Source organism: Borostomias antarcticus (assembly GCF_949987555.1).
Source record: "Borostomias antarcticus genome assembly, chromosome: 2".
Taxonomy (NCBI): domain Eukaryota; kingdom Metazoa; phylum Chordata; class Actinopteri; order Stomiiformes; family Stomiidae; genus Borostomias; species Borostomias antarcticus.
Window position 1 is genome coordinate 15,214,626 of NC_140235.1, and position 21,129 is coordinate 15,235,754.

A 21,129-nucleotide genomic window follows, 5' to 3' on the forward strand; every position below is an offset into this window, starting at 1 on the left:
CGGAGGGATCGGCCATGATCTTGCTTGCCCGCTTACACATGGTCCATGAGTTATGAGGGATTGCAATTTGACACTGTTTCATAATCCAGGCCCCTTCTGTTTTGTTCAGGTGCTAACATACTGAGGGACTCATCTGGGAATGTGAAGCTGGGAGACTTCGGAGCCAGCAAACGCATCCAGACCATCTGCATGTCCGGCACGGGGATCAAGTCTGTCACTGGCACGCCCTACTGGATGAGCCCGGAGGTGATCAACGGAGAAGGCTATGGAAGGAAAGCCGATGTTTGGTAAGGGTCTACTACACTATTCCGCACCTTTTTTCTTAATATTATTTTATTGAGATTGCTTAGACATGCATTCATCCAGTATAACATTAGTACATCTTACACAGTCGCTTGACTGTGAATAAAATGCTATCAGTGTACACAGTCGCTTGACTGTGAATATAATGCTATCAGTGTACTGTAAACGTAATGTTTTTAAAATTGCTTTTTATATCAAATTCCTGGTCCTATTTTTCTTGTTCTGTCAGGAGTGTTGCCTGCACTGTGGTAGAGATGCTGACTCAGAAACCGCCGTGGGCTGAGTACGAGGCCATGGCAGCCATCTTTAAGATCGCCACTCGGCCCACCAAGCCCACCCTCCCCGAGGGCGTGTCTGACGCGTGCAGGAACTTCCTGCGGCAGGTGTTCGTGGAGGAGAAGTGTCGGCCCACGGCCGAGGGCCTACTCAGCCACCCTTTCGTCCAGGGCAGCTTCTGAGGTCCCTGGCTGGAAACACCCTGACTGGAAACACCCTGACACCCTGGCTGAGATCACCCTGACTGAACAACCTGGCTGAGAGGCGACCGCAGCCCCAATAACTCCTCCTCACTCCAGTGCGTTCCTGTCCCCGGGGCCCCGCCCCCACCAGGGCCCCATTACAGGTCTGCCACACGGACAATCATCCGGCCCTGGCCTCCAGCCTCCCTCACTAGCTAACTCACTGCAGATCAGCCAGAAAGCCAGTCACAGACATCAGGGCATCACAGTGTCTATTCCTCAGTGGAAGGGTTCCACGAGTCAGGGGCGCAGAAGCTAAAGGCAGATCTCCCAAGTGCAGTACAAACTCTAGGCACTCTTAAGTGTAAGCCAGTTGTTGCATTGTGTACCATAGGGTCCAGAGGGTCCAATAATGAAGTGATTTCATTTGGTCTATCCCCAATTATGGCTTTAAATAAAAACATGCCAGTGCAATTCTCGTCTCTCTGCCAGAGAAGACCATCCAACCCTATCATACAGATTACAATGGTGATTATTATAACTATCACTGGTAATAAATCTGATGGCTGAATGATATACAGAGTCTAATGATGAAAGCCGTCGCATGTCTATGAATGACACCCCCGTAATCCATAACAGAGGAAAACTGCTTCAATTACTCTCTTTCTGCTAATCATTGGGAAGCTGGCTCTGTTCCTGTGCAAAAAGCCAATCTTTTTCCACAATTTACCAACAATTTACTATCCAGTGAGAATGGGATATCCTAATGCTGGGCTCACATTACAGCCCCTACCCCTCTCGACAATCAGAGGAGAAATCGGAACCAGGAAGAGTCTAGGGAGGGACCAGCAGGACCAGGGAGAGACCAGCAGGGCTAGGGAGAGACCCGCAGGACCAGAGAGAGACCAGCAGGACTAGGTAGAGAGTAGAGACCAAGGAGAGACCAACCGGACCAGGGAGAGACCAGCAGGACTAGGGAGGGAACAAGCCTTGGTTTCTGCCCTGTAGAAAGTCTCACGGCATCAACTGTATGATATTGTTTTGACACTATTTCTGTTGATGATAAAGTTAATCACATTCTAGGAGTAAAATTTCAATGGTGATCATTGGCTATTTTTGTATGACAGCTACCAGGACATATAAAGTCACCTTTACTGTGGAGATTTATATTTTGATCTGAAATATGTGTTTCGTTAATGATCTATATTGAAAATGTTTCTGAAAAATGTGTAAGAGGATTTCTTTTTTTATATATTAAAGAGTTTTGCCCTCATCTCAATTCATAGCAGTCATTGCTATATGGAAGAGACCCTTGAAATAAAACACTGCACTTGAAAAATAGATATATATTTTTGTAAGGGATATTTTTACAGTTTTAAAATGCAAAAGTGTTATTTAAAGAATATTTGTAGAAAAGTGCCAAACTCTTACAGTATATTGCAGTGAAAGGATATTTGTAAGCAATTCTCCCAATACATGATTCCGATATAGGTGGATCTGGTTTGTCGGATCCATGCTTTTGCCATGTTGGACTTTCTTACAGTGTGTTTTGTTACTTGGATGGCTTTCTAAACTTTACAAAATATTTTCAAGAAACATTTTGTGGTTAAAACGAAAGAATAACTGGTAAACATTCCCATAACCTAAAGTTTAACTTTCCTATTTTCCCCCCAAAGTTTATTTTTGAAGCTAGGCAGCTAACTTTCTCTAATCATTTTTGCTACACCCTCCTGGTGATTTTTCTACTTAAAGGGGTAGTTCAGAATTTTGCACATAGAGCCTCATTTACGACTTACCCATAATGCTGTTGATTGATGGAGAACATTTTCAGCTGATTCCATGCTGTCCCTCATTCAGGTGTTAGTGGCTAGCACAATCAAACCGAAATGGCTAACATTCAAAGAAAACTCCCTTACTGTACAAACACTCCAAACAAGTAAGAATCACCAGATAAACTAAACTCATCAAAGTCAGACATATCCCTTTCGAACGTGGCCACTGCAACTTGTTGTTGATAGTAAGAGAATTGTCCACTCTTCTGTTCCTTGTTGTTGTGAAGACAATAGTGCTGGCTAGTTACAATATGTATCGCTCTGCCTCTCTAGTTACAGAGTCCAATGATAGTTGGACTTAAAGAATGATGGTATAAAAACTCAAATGAGCCTCCGACTGACTGTCTTGATATTTGATTTGGATGCACTGTGGAGTGTATAAGTGTAGATACAGCAGTGATCTAATGTGCACTCTTGTTGTGCTCTCGCTGGTGATGTCACTTCACAGTCCAGCAGGAGCATTGTAGACTAGATATTTTAACTGCCCAATTAAAATATTTTGACATTGCAGTGTATTGTTATGAAGAGTATATTGAGAAATGAAGGTTCAAGTGTTCATAAAACAGTGTCACACATAATGTTGTTGCTTTCATCCCTGTAAAATAATTCCTAGCTAATTACAGCTTTAACAGGGCCTACCTTTATAAACTTGTGTTCAAAAGTAATAGCGATGCCATGATTAAAAAAATAAACTACTAAATTAGCGAAATATATGAGCTTTCATGCCATGTTACTACTACAGTAATTAGAGCAGTATTGTACAAAGGGCAACTAATGTTACTATCACTCATACATATACAATCACGTCATTGCCTGCAATTGAGTTTCTTTCCACCTTGAATGACTTGCCTACTTTGCTGTGGCTGGATCTGAAACGGGGCATCATTATTTTTCTGTATGTACCTGTCAGTGCCTTATCTGATCTGTATGGTATATGTCCTGTCAGTGCCTTATCTGATCTGTATGGTATATGTCCTGTCAGTGCCTTATTTGATCTGTATGGTATATGTCCTGTCAGTGCCTTATCTGATCTGTGTCCCCTGTTAGTGCCTTATACTGTATATACCCTGGCTGTGCCCTATATAATCTATTTATCTACCTGTCAGTGCTTTATCTGATTTGTTTACCTGTCAGTGTCTTACCTGATCTGCTCTTTAGTTAAACTAATTCACCAGTATTTGGATAAATAGATAGGGTTGAAAAGTTAATTCCAATATATTCCCAAAATGGAATTGTGTGAAGTAAAGGGCACATGGACATTTTATTAAAAAAATAATTTACTGTAAATATATTTTACTGCACTTTTGTATGAAATTCCATTTCATTATAGGCTACATTTGTTTAGATTCCTATGATGTAGAGATTGTCCTGTGCTACGGATTTTGTATTCAGGACTGTGAGAAGGTTATTGGTCGGGCTTTTGACTAGGGCTTAGAACATAATTCTTATTGCCTAAATGACAAAGCCTAAAAATCTAATGTATTTGATCTTCTGTACACTTAAGATAATTCATTAAATGTCTAAGACCATTTATCTTTTGGATGTAAGCATGTGAAAATAAAAGGTTGAATTATATAATAGTGTAAAAGGAATATATGGCCTATTATGCTTAATATCAGTTCTGGGTCGTGGATTACAACAATTATGCATCTTTATTGCCTCCGCCCCAGCAAAAGCGGAGGGCGTGAGGTAATGGTGCGTTTATTGGTTTATGTATTTGTTAGCAGGATTGAACAAAAACTACCAACCGATCTTCATGCAACAAGGTGGAGGGGTGTAGCATGGGCCAACTTAGAACCCATTAACTTTTGGAGTGGATCCGACCCAAGGAGGGCGCCACAGAGCCGCCCAAACACGGCCGCCTATTCACCTACTGTACATTCATTTCTTGGATTCATTGTCGATGTGGGAGATTGAAACGGACATATCTCGATGTGGGAAGGTTACAGAGATACAGGGTTTGGACTAACATAAAGCTCACTACCTAACAAATGCAGCACGTCCTGTTAGCACACACGAGCGCACGCACAGAGCCAAGAAATGGGCCGTGTCCGAAATGCATACTACTTGCTATATAGTAGGCGAGATGCAGCATGCCACATCAAAACTGTGCATACTGTATTTCGCCTACTATATAGTAGGTACTATATAGCAGGCGAAATCGGCGAAAAAATGGCCGAAAATGTAGCATAGTCCAGAGCATACTGTTCCGGAAGTCGAGACGTGATACGTCACTGGGCAGTGAGAAAAATAAAAAAAGATGGCGAACGTAGAGGTCACCGGGACCGCAGCGGGAGTTTTCAAATGTAAGTATTGACTTAATTTGTCGATGAAAAAATTATTTTTTCTGACAGATATCTTAGTTATAACGACACAGAGCTACAAATGCAGTTTTGTGTATATAGGTGGGGTAGAAATGACATTTCGAAAAAGAACGTCATGATAGCTAGCTGCTTGCATTGATCTCTGTGGTGGACGTTACGTTAGCTAGCTAGCCCAGCTAACGTTAATAGGCTACTAACGTTACAGGTGTTCAGACGGCTCTTGCTCAAAACGTATTCATGTCATAGCTTAAATGTTATTATAGCTAGAATCAAGACAAACAGAGTAACATTTCCATGTAATATGACCATGATTGCTTAAAAATGTATAAGAAATGTCGAAATTGTGATGAGTTATTAAATGGCTAACCTAAGCCACCGAGCCTAACGTTACTTGAAGTTGTTTAAACAATTGTCTGTTCATTCCATGATTTAAACGAGTTCAACTGTTCATATATCATATATTAATATATTAGTATTCATTGTCCCATAATACTTCTGGATGTATAACAGGGACCAACGACCACACCAGGGACGATGATCCTCTGGAGGAAGGCTGTTTAGGGTGTAACCGCATGGGTGGCCCCCATCGCCTCTTCCAAGACCCCGTACCACTTCCACGAAGCGGCTGTGGCCTCCCCTCCCTCTGTGCTGACCCCAATTCTGGGGCTCTTTAGGTCCTATGAGGTTAGATAACAGTTTTCTAGTGTTATACAAACTGTGAGTCCTTATCAATATATTTTCTATCATGTAGCCTGTAGATCAAAATCACCTTGTACATGGCTACAAGGTTCTCTGTGTGCTTTATCCAGGCTGTCTCCGTCGTCCCCTGCAGCCCAGCTTCTAAGATGTAGGTCCTACATAAATCAATATCCAAAGTAAACAGACCGCTGGATTGCTTCTGAACAACAATGCATACGTTAGTTAACTTACTCCAAGCCTTTCAGCGTGGTGTTTCTCTTCCCCGTAAACAGGGAAGAGTTGGCCGTCCTCCAGAGGGAGGACCGGCTGATGTTGAATGGGGGAGAGAGAAGGCAGAGATGAAGGCTGAGTGGAGGGAGGAAAGGGGGTTGTTTAAGGAGAGGGAGGACCGGCTGATGTTGCTTCTAGAAGCCTCAGTCAAAAAAAACTGTTTTATCTTGTTCCATTATTGTTTTTGTTATTTTTTATTAAATGTATTTTCTTGAATTAAATTGGTGTTTGTGTGTCATTCCTTGTAATGTATTCCCAGTCAAAGAACAAATGTCACTACCTAAAACCAGTCATTAGAGTAAAAGAACATTCCTAATGGACATTGTAGTTTGCAATTAGGCATAAAAGACGGAACACACATGTTGGTTCACAATGCTTCATTGGAATTATTCAGAGAGGGTTATGAAAGCATCACTGTTTAATGTGTCTGACTAACGACTACTTGATAAGGGAGTTAAGGGAGTTACATGTCCAAAGCGCTCTGCGTGTTGTGTTAAGACCTTCCAAGTTACTGTACATGACCTGTAGACATATCAAGACAATATGTCTGATGTGTAGATATTACACTTTGTTGAAATGTTAATACATCAAGAAGTAACCTTTACATGTATAATGGAAGAAACACAACCATAAACATTTCTTGGATATTTTTATTACACAATGGTCTTCAAATATACTTTTGACTTGTTTATATTTGGTCAGATCATTAGCTTTCCTTGCAAAAGGTACTGACAGGAGAACGCTGATCTGTTGTCTCCCCCCCAAAATACTTAAACTGATTACTATGTACAGTGTTACACATACATTTAAATACAAATACATTTAAACAAATGCCTCAAGGCTGCCTATAACCAACTGATCGGTGTTTAAAGCCTCAAGGCTGTCTATAAGGAACAAGGCAAAGCACACTCATGAACTGATAGACTGACTACTTATGGCAGGATGGGGGTAGTCGTGCTCACCAAGAGCTGCGATCCAGGCAACTTGTGCTGGTGCTGATGCTGCCGCTGCGAGACACTTTCTGAGGCCATCTCCAGGGTTGGGATGATCTGCAGCAGCAGGACCATGGCCACCATCAAGGTCTTCAACCTTTAAATGGTTAAATGCAATTAGGCCTACTGTAAGTCGCTTAGCAGACACACAAACGTGTCTGCTAAATAAATGACTAAGGTAATGCTGGACAAAAGTGTATGCTAAATGACTGATGTAATGTTACCTCCAAAGACTAGCACCTGTCTGTGAATGACAAGACCATTGTAAAGGGTGAGTACTGAGAAAAGCTCTAAATGCAATGAATTATTGTTATTGCTATTATTAGCACCTCCATGGTCTTGCCCCATCCTCCTGACCATCACCAAGGTTCCTCTGTGTCGATTTTGACAATCTGAAGTCCCTCCTTGTGTCCGCGCCAACAAAATTGGTCCTCAGCAAGGACATGGAGGTTGACTTGGTGAGGACCTCTGTCTTCCATGTGAGCCTACAGGGGGAATATTATTAGGGCAAACTTTAACTCATTTGTGCGTATGGCATATACTTGTCTTTACAATATGATAATAGATAGATGTCATTATCTGTAGAGCTAAAATGTAACATTACAAAGCAGGCGTGTAGTGATGAGTAAACCCAGGTAAACTCAGTTTACCCACCTTTTTAAAATGAGTTGAGTTTTATTGTTTTGTTTACCTGCCTCTCAGAATCTATTTAATATAACATCCCTGGTACAAATGTAACAGTATAGCTAGCCCCAAGCCAGCACATGCGGGGCTATCAACTAACCTAGCTAACTAGCGTAGCTAGCAAGTTAACGTTCAATATTTACCTCAACTACAAGCATGTCGAGAAGATCTCATGACGGCTCTTCTCCTTGCAGCGCGAACACGTCTTCTCCTGGGGGCAGCAGCAGCCGCACATCCCATGACAGGAAAAGGCAAAAAAAAATTGTGGATAATACACAAAATGATCACAGAAAACACCGGATAATTGTACCACAGCTTCGCGGGAGTAAACAGTATCGTACCCCGTCACTTCCGCTGGATGACTCGAGTAGCATGCTGTATTTTCTCGCATACTACACGCGTTTTGTGGAACAGTAGGTACTATATAGTATGTAGTATGCCTACTATATAGTGCCTACTATATAGCAAGTAGCAGGTAGTATGCATTTCGGACACGGCCATGCATTCATGGGCGGAGGTCTGTGCTCTCTGAGCACCATTTCTAGTTCAAAAAACACTACCCCAGAAACAACCCCTCTACCTCTACAGTCTACCTTTAAACTGGACAAATAGCCGACAGTACCAGGGTTGGTTGACTTTAGATGTCAATGGGGGAATGGCTTTTAGTGTTCAACTTCAGGTGCCATCCTCTAGGCATGGGTAACGGGTGTCACTGCGTCGCTCATCAATATCGCTTCTACCCTCACTTGCCCACACTGGGTCCGAACTCGGGTCCTAGGACTTACGAATACACGACCTCCTCTCAAGACACTGCTACCAACTACCCCACCGAAAACTAGGTGGGCGGTATTTATATTGAGTGAGTTTAATTCAACTGGGTTACACTAGTCTCTATAGCCAGACCTATCTCCACACTTTGCACTGTGCCAGTGCTGGAGAAAGGTCTGACTGGACTCTTTACCATTCAGGGATAGGGAGGAAAAAACACAGTATTTCTTTAAACCAATCACAATCGTCTTCAGCAGAGCGGTTGCTAGGTTGTTGTTTAACAATCTCCCATCGCCACTGACTGGCCGACCACATGAATCGGCGCCAGTGATTGAGCCGTAATAAACAAATGACAAGGCTTATCCCCAAAACCTACATCTGTTGATTTCACTAACAAAGAGCTCGCTATCTGGGAGTGTGTGGTGCTGTTTCACACATCATGAATCAGGTCCTTCCTACCAGCCGCCATCAGACTGTTCATCTTGAATCAGCTCCTTCCTACCAACACATCCCTTGACTTGCTGGACACTATGAACCTGACTGAGCCAGCTAGGAGCTATAAGACGGTTTGCTCTGGTGCCATGTCAGGACAGTTTTTATTAGTTGGTTATGATTAGTTATTAAAGGAAAATGCTCGTTTTTGACAACCTGGACCTTATTTACGACATATTATAAGAAGTTTGACTCACCGAGATCACTTTTGTGTTGTTCGGAGGCCTGTAGAAGAAATTTAAAATCCAGCGCGAGCCAGTATATCCATGTAATGGCGTCGGACGGGGCAACGGGAATGCAGTTTCTCAAAATCCATTTTCGGCCGCTAAACGGTTGTTTTCATCAATCAGATTGGATGAATCGACAGTTGAGATTCCTCAACGCGAGGCATTGTAGTGGTTTTCAAATACAGGGTCTTTAGCCTCTGTAATATGATCTTTACACGCCTCTCCCCCACTTGCTCCAGCACGCATGCGCACAGGCCAGCGCGCAGACTGGCTATTCTCCGGCTCACATTCTCTGCGCTACGATCGGATTGTTGCTGACGAATGACGACGACAATATTCTCGGCACCAACAACGATCGTAGCGCAGAGAATGTGAGCCGGAGAATAGCCAGTCTGCGCGCTGGCCTGTGCGCATGCGTGCTGGAGCAAGTGGGGGAGAGGCGTGTAAAGATCATATTACAGAGGCTAAAGACCCTGTATTTGAAAACCACTACAATGCCTCGCGTTGAGGAATCTCAACTGTGGATTCATCCAATCTGATTGATGAAAACAACCGTTTAGCGGCCGAAAATGGATTTTGAGAAACTGCATTCCCGTTGCCCCGTCCGACGCCATTACATTGATATACTGGCTCGCGCTGGATTTTAAATTTCTTCTACAGGCCTCCGAACAACACAAAAGTGATCTCGGTGAGTCAAACTTCTTATAATATGTCGTAAATAAGGTCCAGGTTGTCAAAAACGAGCATTTTCCTTTAAAGGGAAGCCTTTATTTGTCCTTTTCTGTCATGGTTGCCATGTGTGATAGGAACAGCAGATTACAAGTTAGGCTTCATCACAGATCAGAATTGAATGAATGGTGCTGAAACCGCAGTACCCTGGTAGTGGTCACAGAATAAGGAAGCAGGCTATGGCCGCTGTCAAGTTGTTTACAAGAAAGGGGAAGGGAATGTTAAATACTGCTATTCATGTTTTTTTCATATATATATATATATATATATATATATATAAATATATATATATATATATATATATAGTCATTTAAAATCATAAGAAACGGAAATATTATTTTATCATGCAGTCTAAATTCTTAATAATTGCTTAATAGCCTACATCTCAATTGAGGCTGAAAAAAGTATGGTAGGCATATAATTTTTATTTTATTTTTTAGGATTTTCAAAACAATTATTGGTAACATAAAAGCATGTTGTTGCAATAAAAAGTGTGTGTGTGTGTGTGTGTGTGTGTGTGTGTGTGTGTGTGTGTGTGTGTGTGTGTGTGTGTGTGTGTGTGTGTATGTACTACCGCTCCTGCAGGGTAACCCGATTTGGTGAAGCTCTGCTTATTTCCGGGTCGTCAGCCTGGTGCTGCGCAGTCTTTGACTGAGACCGACAAGTTTTCTTAATCGGAGAAATTATCGAACAAGAATTAGCACGGGTTGATCGGAGTTTGATCCATGATTCTTAAACTTGTGTTGGGTTATAAGTGAATAGGCTAGCCTGCGTTTCCAACAATTATGTCGGCCGTGTGCCAGTCCGGTGTGGATCTGTGGACTATTCCATTGATCGCCCTGAACGTCAAAGTCAGGAAGGAGTTGGGTTTGTATTTAAATCCCAAAAATGCTGTCGCCGCGGACTGGATGTCTGTCGCAGAAATCATGGGGTTCTCTTATTTAGAGATTAAAAACTATGAAGTTTACCAGAACCCGACAAAGAGCCTTTTGGAGGACTGGCAGGCGCGCTGTCCAGCTGCCAACGTCGGGAAGTTATTATCGATTCTTGAGGAAGCCGAGAGGGAAGATGTTGTTGAAGTTCTTCGACCTTTAATCGGTAGGTTAAATAATGTCAATTACTTGTCACCTTTATAAAAGTAGGCTATGTTTAAAAAATAAAAAAGGCTATACATATATAGTCTATACTACATAGCCTACAGACTATGATACAGTATTAGGAATTCAGGAAATTACCCTATGATTCTCTTGATGTAGCCTATGTATAGGCCTGAAATTACTGCATGTGATAGCGCCTACTGTAGGCTACCATTTTAAAATCATAAACCTGCGCCTGATCTGTGTGTAGCCTATGCCTAAAGTTAAATGATTTCTTTAGCACTAGATTCTCTTAGTCCCTTGTTTAGAAAGGAAATGTGAGTTCTGATGAGTAGGCCTATAGTAGCCCACACTGACTTATGTTAAATGCAAAATTATTGTACATCGCTTTTGTGTCTGCTGATTAATGTAGGCTAATATTTCTTTTGTGCCGTTTGTGTGCAGAGGAGGACTGCAGGAAGTACCTGGAGAGGCAGAAGGAGCCGCCGGTCCAGGTGCCTGAGGTGGACAGCTGTGCTCCCCAGAGAGCCAGGCGCTCGGGCATCACCCTCGACGACGACCCTGAAGGTGGGTCTGACACCACGCCAGTTCACCCTGTTCCTGTGGCTGGAGGTCATGATCAGTTCACCCTGTTCCTCTGGCTGCACATCATGATCAGTTCACCCACTGTTCCTCTGGCTGGACATCATGATCAGTTCACCCACTGTTCCTGTGGCTGGACATCATGATCAGTTCACCCACTGTTCCTCTGGCTGGACATCATGATCAGTTCACCCTGTTCCTCTGACGACATCATGATCAGTTCACCCACTGTTCCTGTGGCTGGAGGTCATGATCAGTTCACCCACTGTTCCTGTGGCTAGAGGTCATGATCAGTTCACCCACTGTTCCTGTGGCTGGAGGTCATGGGACACTTCTCTCGCCACGCCAGGCTGTTCTCTCACCGCGGCAGGCTATTCTCTCACCGCGCAAGGCTATTCTCTCACCACACCAGGCTATTCTCTCACCACACCAGGCTGTTCTCTCACCGCTGCAGGCTATTCTCTCACCACGCCAGGCTATTCTCTCACCACGCCAGGCTATTCTCTCACCGCGCCAGGCTATTCTCTCACCGCGCCAGGCTATTCTCTCACCGCGCCAGGCTATTCTCTCACCACGCCAGGCTATTCTCTCACCGCGCCAGGCTATTCTCTCACCGCGCCAGGCTATTCTCTCACCGCGCCAGGCTACTCTCTCACCGCGGCAGGCTATTCCCTCACCGCGCCAGGCTATTCTCTCACCGCGCCTGGCTATTCTCTCACCACGCCAGGCTGTTCTCTCACCGCGCCAGGCTATTCTCTCGCAGCGCCAGGCTATTCTCTCACAGGGGGCGCGGTCCAGTTTATAGCGATGGGTTAATCCGGCCATTCGAACGAGAGAATGTCTACTTTCTACAGCATGTCTATTTTGATCTGTGCCCTTTTAGACACATCACAAAAGTTATGAGAACGAAAACAGCAGTTTCCTTTGGTGGCTATATCTGCAATACAATTCACACCCACTGTTATTACACTATTTTTGTCTGTCTGGAGATAGCCTACTTCCCTTGCCAGAGGCAAAAAAAAAATCAAATTATTATTCAGTTTGACTTATTAACTATTTCATAGGCCTATTGTTGATACTGTGATGCAAATGTGTGTGCTTGTCAATTGTTTATTTGTTTAAGTAGCCTATTATTAGATAATATTAGATATTCGATATCCGTGGAAGCCTCTGATGGGTTATTTATTGCATTATAGGCATATGGCTATTAATTGCTGCAAGGCGTTCTATATGCAGATTTTTGCCAACACAACAGACACTGGAAATAGTAATCTTTGGACATAGACATCTGTTGTTTTTATATTACATACAGTATTTTCAGGGAAAATTTGATTTAGAAAATCATTTGACTGTGCGGCCACCACGACACCCATTGTACAGGCTATTTAGTTTCAAGCCTTTAAAAACGGGTCTTTTCGTTTAGTAAATTGTTTGATCCATCGATTTAAAACAGATCACAAACAAATCTCATTTCAGTTTTTCTTTTAAATCATTCATATGTCAAAAGCATGGCACGTGAACAGACAGCCGCTGGAATCATAGGTTCACACGATCGCCTTGGCGCGCCTTTGACACGACGTGAGAGACTTGCTATAGTGAAGCGTGAGGGCACGCTCTCCCGGATGGAGGAGGGGATAGTGTAATGACCCTCCAAGAGGCTTGTTAATAGCTGGTTATTAGCGAGCCAGGTTTCGAAACGGGAGGTTGTTGGTTTGATCCCTCCTCCCCCGTTCGCTACAGTATGTTAACATCCTGTAAAGGCATAAACTAAGAGAGGCATATTATGATACTGATCATCTTTTTCAGAATATACCAGCTATTGCGATATTTCACCTGCATCTTGTTGAGTTTCCTGACAGGAGTTTTGTTCCCTGGTGCAGGAGGCACGCCCGAGTTATTTGACGCATTCATCTGCTACTGCCAGAGTGATTTCCAGTTCGTCTATGAGATGATCCAGCAGCTGGAACAGACAGACCACCGGCTGAAGCTGTGCGTGTTCGACCGTGACGTCTTGCCCGGGAGTTGTGTGTGGAGCATAACCAGTGAGCTCATCGAGACCAGGTACAGGCGGTTGTGGGAGCAGGTGCACCGTAAGGGGGATCGATCAAGGGGATTCCAAGGGCCCTGCACTGACAGCGGCCCTAATAAATCACATTATTATTATTATTATTAGTAGTAGTAGTATTATTACTATGATAAGATCTAGGTTTGGGGGCCCCAATATTCTATTCCTTCACAGGGCCCAACATTTCTAGCAGTGCCCCTGTGTGGGAAATAAGGCCTTGCTAGGGGAAGTCTATACGGGTCAGCTGAATGTAATGTGTGTTCCTGTGGGGAGTGTAGTCTGTAGGGGTCAGCTGAATGTGATGTGTTCCCGTGGGGAGGTTGTTCTATAGGGGTTGTTGAATAAAATAATTTGCTATATCCTTGGTCAATTTTCAAAATAATTCTAAGTCCAAAATAATTCTGTCCAAAATAAAGCAAGTTGAGGCACGCAGAAGTCCAATGCAATGACTTTATTGCTTTTTCAGAGACAAAACAGCATTAAAGTCAAAGACACACCCTTGTCTTTGTGTAATGCCTTATATAGTCTACCGCAATCCCCGCCTCTTTCTTGACCACAACCTACTTTCCAAACCTCACCCCTATTTGGCACAAATCCAATGGTGTCTAATATGCCGACTCAGCACCAACTTATGCTCAAATATGTCCCTTTGATACGCCATTATATCCGGCAAGGGGGGGGAATAGGGAGAAAGGAGGAAATTGGGAACAATACCGGTACATGGGCAAGCGTAGAATGTGTGTAGTCAAGACTGCAGTGTCAGCATCAATAAATTCAATCTTTTGACAGATCAGGGGGGGAAAAGGAGAAAATTGGGGAATTAACAGGAGGAAATCAGTAGGGCTGCCCCCTGAAAGTCGACGCGTCGAATCATCAGTCGGAGACCCTTAAGTCGACAGAGATTCTTTAAGTCGAGCAGTCGTTTTCTGCTCCACTGTCAAGGACTAGGAGGTGGACTAAGATCAAGGACAGGCCAATCATTCGTTTTAGACCTAGGCTATTACCGTAGCTATTTGTTGGGCTGTAAAAGAAGAGTTAAGACTGATATAGCAGAGGGAAGAAGGCAGGGAGCCCCTCTCCCCTCCGCTAAGCGTCTAGCCTAGCCTAGCCTACTATGCGCCAGCAATCACGTGCATTTCCCAAATGGAATATCACACTGCTTTCCTAAATCAATCTTCTTGTATATCCAATGGTAAAAATAGGGTCTCCCATAGACAGCTTGAGCTCTAACGTCTGTGAAAATGCTTTAGTGACAGCCAAAACATTTCCTTGTTGACTGCTGCCCAACGAATGAGCCGATTCGCGCAAGCATTCAAATGCGCAGTTGGGAAGACTATCGTCAAATTGCCCAACCCTAATGTAGGATATGTGAAACTGTATAAAAACATGGGGGCATCCGAAGTAGATATACAATGCTAGATGATTCATGTTTAACAAGAAAACAGGTGTCTTTTATTGTGCAGCCTGCAATTTTGAGTTGAAAGTTTCACAGCTCTCCCGACTCCGACGGTCTCCTCAGCCTAGACATATGGGGGGAACGAATCTCCCGACATGTCACAAAATGGATATGAAGACAAAATGTTTAAGATATTGATAACCTGTCTATTAATTATCTCGATTATTAGTGGTCCAAACCATGGACAATGCAAGAAAGAGGGATGGGCTGCACTTGAAACAAGCCATCAGCTTGCAGACACACACACACAAGCAAACACATTCGGAGGCAGCGGAGATGATTTTAGCGGAGCGGAAATATGAGCCAGGCTAATAATTTATTTTGAATCTTTATTCTACTTTTCTGTTCAACGGAAAATAATAAACACCAATCAAGGTAAAATAGCCCAATAAAGGCTATTCAAGCATAACCTAAATGGACGAAAGTTCGTTCAGAAAAAGATTGAACAAAATGAAGCATCCCTCCATCTTATTCCACAAACCGATAGCCAGGCTATTCTAGCTATTTAAAATGCTGTAATTATGTAACTGTCATTCTCGTTGATTTCAAATAGCCTAACCTACTCAGAAATGTGCCTTGGCAACAATTGATTGTTTCTGTAGGCTACCAATATAGGCCTAACCAAAATAATCACGGAAACTTGATGTCAAGTGATTTTCTGATAGCCAGGAGAAAGAGAAAAAACACATAGTCGATTCGACGCTCGCTTTGCACACCAAGTCTGAGTCGAATCACAAAATCCTGAGTTGAAGACAGCCCTAGAAATCAGGGTGTCTAAGTGGTCAGGGAGAGCGTAGACTATTCCAGCAGCCTTAAACTGCTAGCCTCAGCAGGAGATAACTCAACTTTTGACAGATCAGTTCCCTATGGCTACATCTAGTGGTCACATCTGGTATTACTATTGAGCAGTTTATTATTGCTACATCTTGTGGTCCCATCTGGTACTACTCTTGAGCAGATATCTGTTACAACATTTAATGTTGTGGCTGTCTAAAACAATTTATACTATATGATAATTATGATTACAATATTATGAGATATAATAAGATGATTAAATGCGGGGGAGCTAAAATCAAACTAAATCACAACAGGGTCAGCTGAATGTAATGTGTGTTCCTGTGGGGAGTGTAGTCTGTAGGGGTCAGCTGAATGTGATGTTTTCCCGTGGGGAGGTTGGTCTATAGGGGTCAGCTGAATGTGATGTGTTCCCGTGGGGAGGTTGGTCTATCGGGGTCAGCTGAATGTGATGTGTTCCCATGGGGGGTGCAGGTGTAAGAGGATGGTGGTGGTGATCTCAGACGAATACTTGGACAGCGACGCCTGTGACTTCCAGACTAAATTTGCCCTCAGCCTCTGTCCTGGTAAGCACTTCCACGAATACACACACACACACACACACACACGCACATGCATAACACATTCATTAAAGGTTGGACAGCTGAAATGCATATTTTTTCCAGGTCTTCTAACTGTACTTTAAGGCCCAAATTCACAAAGAATGGATTGCTCCTGCTAATAGCTCAATATATTGCACAGCATTTGCAACGGCAATCTGCTCCAGTTTAGGACGATATCCACAAATTATTTTGCTCTAATGATATGCACGAAAAATCGTATTTGGGAATCCATATCAAAGAGTGCAGTTCTCCATATGTCAGGACACAGATTGGTTCATAATGAAAATGACAGACTTTTTTGCAGAAAATATCAGTTCTGGTTGTTGCTGTGCATCACAGCTTGCTGAACTTATTTTTAAATCCCCTTCTATGTATGTTTCGCCCTTAATATCATCCAATATCATTCAAACCTCACAAGTTCTGCAGAGAGACAGAAGGAGAGAGTGCGCGCTGACTGCTGCAGTTAATATCAGCTTTTCAAAAGTGGTATTTTTATCTCTCTAACTGTTTGTGGCAGTTAGCCCATGGTCTTTGTGGATCAGACGCAAGGCTTATTTGGGGCAAATTATTACCTAATTTGCATACATTAAAATGAGACTGGCCCAGCCATGCAATCCTTTTGTGGATTTGGCCCCAAGGGTGCATTCAGACCTAGCTTGCTCCGATACAGGGAGCATTTCCCCCGTAGATCGGGTAATTTGGGCATATGTGAACACAGCAATCACTCGCGGTTCCAGAACAAATCACTCGCTCTAGGTGGTCTCAGTAACAGTAACAGTAGGCCTACCGTCTCTCATTTCTGCTCACTCTTTCAATTCTGACCCGTCGATACGCCCTCAGAATACCAGCTTGGCCGGCGAAGTGGCACATACTCTATTATGTAGTATGCGGAGTGCAGTGATTCAACATAATATTTGATTCTGGAGAGAGACTACCCACAAACCGATACAACTCATTGTTTTACCCTGCACTGTCTACAAAGTCTACAGTTTAGGAAGCGCATGAAGGAAAATTGGCTTTCAATGTTCTTTTGAGCAGTGCGTCTTCTCCTGATCATATGAAATACAATAGCACATTGTTCTCTAGCCGTAGTCGTGATGCCTGCTCAAAATGGATATGTTGTCCATATACTGTACCGAACATATGAACCAGAGAATATACGCACACTGCTGATGCTCCATTTTCGATTATGGGTCGATCACCGGTGTCAGCGAGGGAAAGGATTTCCAGAAATCCAAACTTCCTGCAAAATTTGGACCAATCACAAAACTGTTTACAAGAGCTTAGTGTTGAGGGTGTATCCAGAACCAGAGCAGACCCGGAGATCGTTTTCTCTGTCCATATTGTCGTGTATATTGAGCTTATATCAAAGTGCAACATTGTAACATACTGTATTGTTCCGTGAATTGGAACAAATTCAGGTATGAAAGTGGCTGAAGTTTATCACTACTTAATGTGTTGTGATAAACGATTTCACAACTGCATACATTAAGGCTTCCCTCATTTAAAGTCCTCACATTTCCTAAAGGTTAGCTAATATTTCCTGTGTTGATTTAATGTTATACTCTCCTTTTAAATGTACTTCCAGGTGTTCGGAACAAGCGGCTCATCCCTGTGATCTACAAATCCATGAAGAAGCCGTTTCCCAGCATCCTGCGTTTCCTGACTGTGTGTGACTACACCCGACCCTGCACACAGGCCTGGTTCTGGGTCCGGCTGGCCAAGGCCCTCTCCCAGCCCTGACTGGACCTGGTTCTGCTGGCCAAGGCCCTCTACCTGCCCTGACTGACTGAAGATGATTTCCACATAATGACTGAGGCCTGAAACGGATCTGAGCATATCCGATTCCATGTGCTTTTTTCCTACTTACACGTGCATAATACATCTGATATGTGCCACATGTGAGTAAAAAATCGGAATTGTGTCACTTCAACCAGGCAGTGTAAATGCGGCCTTTGACACAAAAGTGTAAACGCATCGTATCCTAAGTTACTCTTTTTCCTCAGGAAGAATCTGAATGCATATTATCACAACATTGTGAAGCCAAAAGTGCAGCATTTTGGCCAATTATAAGGTTCTATCTCCGTTAAGTGTAGTTCAGAGATATTGAACATCAACATTTTAATTTCATTTTCCAAACCAATACTAGATAATCTGTTTAAAAGCAGCTGGTGATTGACTGTATCAAATGCTTTTGAGAAATCTACAAAGAGGGCAGCACAGTGTTTCCTGTTGTCTAATGCCGAGATGTCATTAGTGACAAGAGTGACAGCTGAAATAGTACTAATGATAAGCTCTAAATCCAGATTGGCGAGGACTTAAAACGAAATGATTGAACGCAGAGATTTTAATTCGTTATTTACCAAGGTCTCCAGAACTTTGGTTAGGCATGGTAACCTTGAGATATGACAATAATTGTCCAGCTTATCCCTATCACCCCCTTTGTGCAAAGGGACCACCCGAGCAGATTTCCAAACCTGCAGAACTATACGAGATGCAATGGAGAGATTCAAAATGTATGACAATGGCTGACTAATGACTGGGGTTGCCAGTTTTATAAAAAAAAATCATCTACATTATCCTCTCCAGTAGAACACTTAGGATCTATGGATTACAAGATTCCTAGAGTTTCATTGGGTGTAAAGGACTGATGTTACTTTGATGTTACAGTAAGTATCTCTGAACTACACTCAACAGAGATAGAACCTTATGTGTATATCAAGTGAGTTACGGTATGAAAGTTCACAGTTCCTCAGTCTATACAGTATGTCATATGGGTGCTTTTTTTATTTTAGTGCCTGTGATTTACAGCGACAAAGTTGTTTGTTGAACAATTTCTCTATGGTTGAATGAATTATTTTCTCTACGTTCATAGCAGGAAGTAGGCTACTGTATCTGTGAGGCACGTATCCTCTCGTTCCACTTCCCCTTCTCAAACGACTTTAATTTCCAACAAGACGGGGGTTTGAGATAAGCAGAAGTGTAACGGTCTTTGAAATGTGTTCTGCAATGGAAATTATTGTCTCATCTGATTTTTAAAAATCTGCTTTCATACTGTATGTCTTTGACTAGTGTACAACTATGGTGTATTCAAATGACATGTGCATGTCATAATGTACATGCAATTACATTTACATATACACTTTATTGCCAAAAGTATTCACTCAACCATCCAAATAATTGAATTCAGGTTTTCCAATCACTTCCATGGCCACAGGTGTATAAAATCCAGCACTTAGGCATGCAGACTGCTTCTACAAACATTTGTGAAAGAATGGGTCGCTCTGAGGAGCTCAGTGAATTTCAGTGTGGTACTGTGATAGGATGCCACCTGTGCAACAAGTCCAATCGTGAAATTTCCTCGTTACTAAATATTCCACAGTGAACTGTCAGTGGTATTATAACAAAGTGGAAGCGATTGGGAACGACAGCAACTCAGCCACGAAGTGGTAGGCTGTGTAAAATGACAGAGCAGGGTCAGCGGATGCTGAGGCGCATAGTGCGCAGAGGTTGCCAACTTTCTGCAGAGTCAATCGCTACAGACCTCTAAACTTCATATGGCCTTCATATTAGCTCAAGAACAGTGCATAGAGAGCTTCATGGAATGGGTTTCCATGGCCGAGCAGCTGCATCCAAGCCAGGGCCGGACTGGCCATGTGGCGTACCGGGCAAATGCCCGGTGGGCCGGACCTACTTGTGGGCCGATCTAAAACAAAAAAAAAAGAGCTAACGAACGGCCCATAGAGCAGGGACAGCGGCCCATTGGTCCATCCTCTATAGTGACACTGGGCTGGCCCAATCATATGTAGGCCCCACCCCTCCCTCTGTTAGTTTCAGGTGTCAAGAAATCGCGCAGCACCCACCCCCCCCCCCCCCCCCCCCCGTCCCCGTCAACAAATCGCGCAGCACCCCCCTCCCCCCCCCCCGTCAACAAATCGCGCAGCACCTACCCCCCCCCCCCCCCCCCCGTCAACAAATCGCGCAGCCCCCCCCCCCCCCCCCCCCCGTCAACAAAACGAAACTGAAGGTGTTCCATCTCACCGCGTCGGCTCGGCTAGTGGCCTGACTGGGGCTACATTTCCCGGCAGGAAATATTCACCCAGTCCAGCCCTGTGGGCCGGTCTGGGCCAAAAATGCCAGGGCCGATTTTTTGTCCCAGTCCAGCCCTGATCCAAGCCATACATCACCAAGTGCAATGCAAAGCGTCGGATGCAGTGGTGTAAAGCACGCCACCACTGGACTCAGTGGAGCAGTTTAAATTGAGAGTTGAACATGTTTTTTGAATGATTTTCTAAGGTGCCCACCCACATCCATTGTATGACCAAAACGGTGGTAGAGCAATTATCAGACTTTCTCAAAAGTGCTAGTTTTGTCAACGTTTTAATCTGAACCATTGTATATGATCATAAGTAACCTTAAAACAGGGCTTAACATGCATTTACCCTTTACTACTCCTTTAATATGTCTAATGAGAAAAACATTGTAGCAACTCATATTCATGGTGAACAGTTAGGTTATACTGTAGTTAAATACTAGACTATCTTAACCTTACAAAAAAGTACCACAGTATTATCATATTATGTAGAATGCGCGAGCACAACGTTAACAGTGCCTTGGGCAGTCCGGACAAAGGGTGTCTTCCTTCCTTTCCTACTAAAAGCGGCAAACCTTTTCCACTAGGTCTACATTACCGAATCTACAGACAATGGACCTCATTCCTGAAAGCAGTTAAGAAAAAGTTAAGAAGAAATTTC

The 21,129-nt window shown here is 43.3% G+C and overlaps 2 protein-coding genes across 2 annotated transcripts in view; both read left to right on the top strand.

The window, feature by feature from the left end:
* map3k22 (mitogen-activated protein kinase kinase kinase 22) overlaps positions 1-3,992 on the top strand; it is a 92,614-nt gene extending 88,622 nt beyond the window's left edge. Inside the window, exons 17-18 of the mRNA XM_084450176.1 lie at positions 110-287; positions 533-3,992. Of these exons, the coding sequence (XP_084306302.1) occupies positions 110-287; positions 533-761 (407 nt within the window). The 3' untranslated portion in view covers positions 762-3,992. The remainder of the gene's footprint in view (positions 1-109; positions 288-532) is intronic.
* Positions 3,993-10,410: 6,418 nt separating this feature from the next.
* On the top strand, positions 10,411-19,733 carry myd88 (MYD88 innate immune signal transduction adaptor). Its single transcript, XM_084449575.1, has 5 exons — positions 10,411-10,876; positions 11,320-11,442; positions 13,338-13,518; positions 16,248-16,339; positions 17,964-19,733. The coding sequence occupies exons 1-5, from the start codon at positions 10,564-10,566 to the stop codon at positions 18,116-18,118; spliced, it is 864 nt and encodes a 287-aa protein (XP_084305701.1). The 5' UTR covers positions 10,411-10,563; the 3' UTR covers positions 18,119-19,733.
* The last annotated feature ends 1,396 nt before the right edge of the window (positions 19,734-21,129 follow it).

Excerpts from the sequence above, each read along its gene's own strand:
- myd88 (XM_084449575.1), top strand. The coding sequence starts at position 10,564 with ATGTCGGCCGTGTGCCAGTCCGGTGTGGATCTGTGGACTATTCCATTG. Across the intron at positions 13,519-16,247 it reads AGTGAGCTCATCGAGACCAG|GTGTAAGAGGATGGTGGTGG; the intron begins GTACAGGCGGTT and ends TGGGGGGTGCAG. Across the intron at positions 16,340-17,963 it reads TGCCCTCAGCCTCTGTCCTG|GTGTTCGGAACAAGCGGCTC; the intron begins GTAAGCACTTCC and ends ATGTACTTCCAG.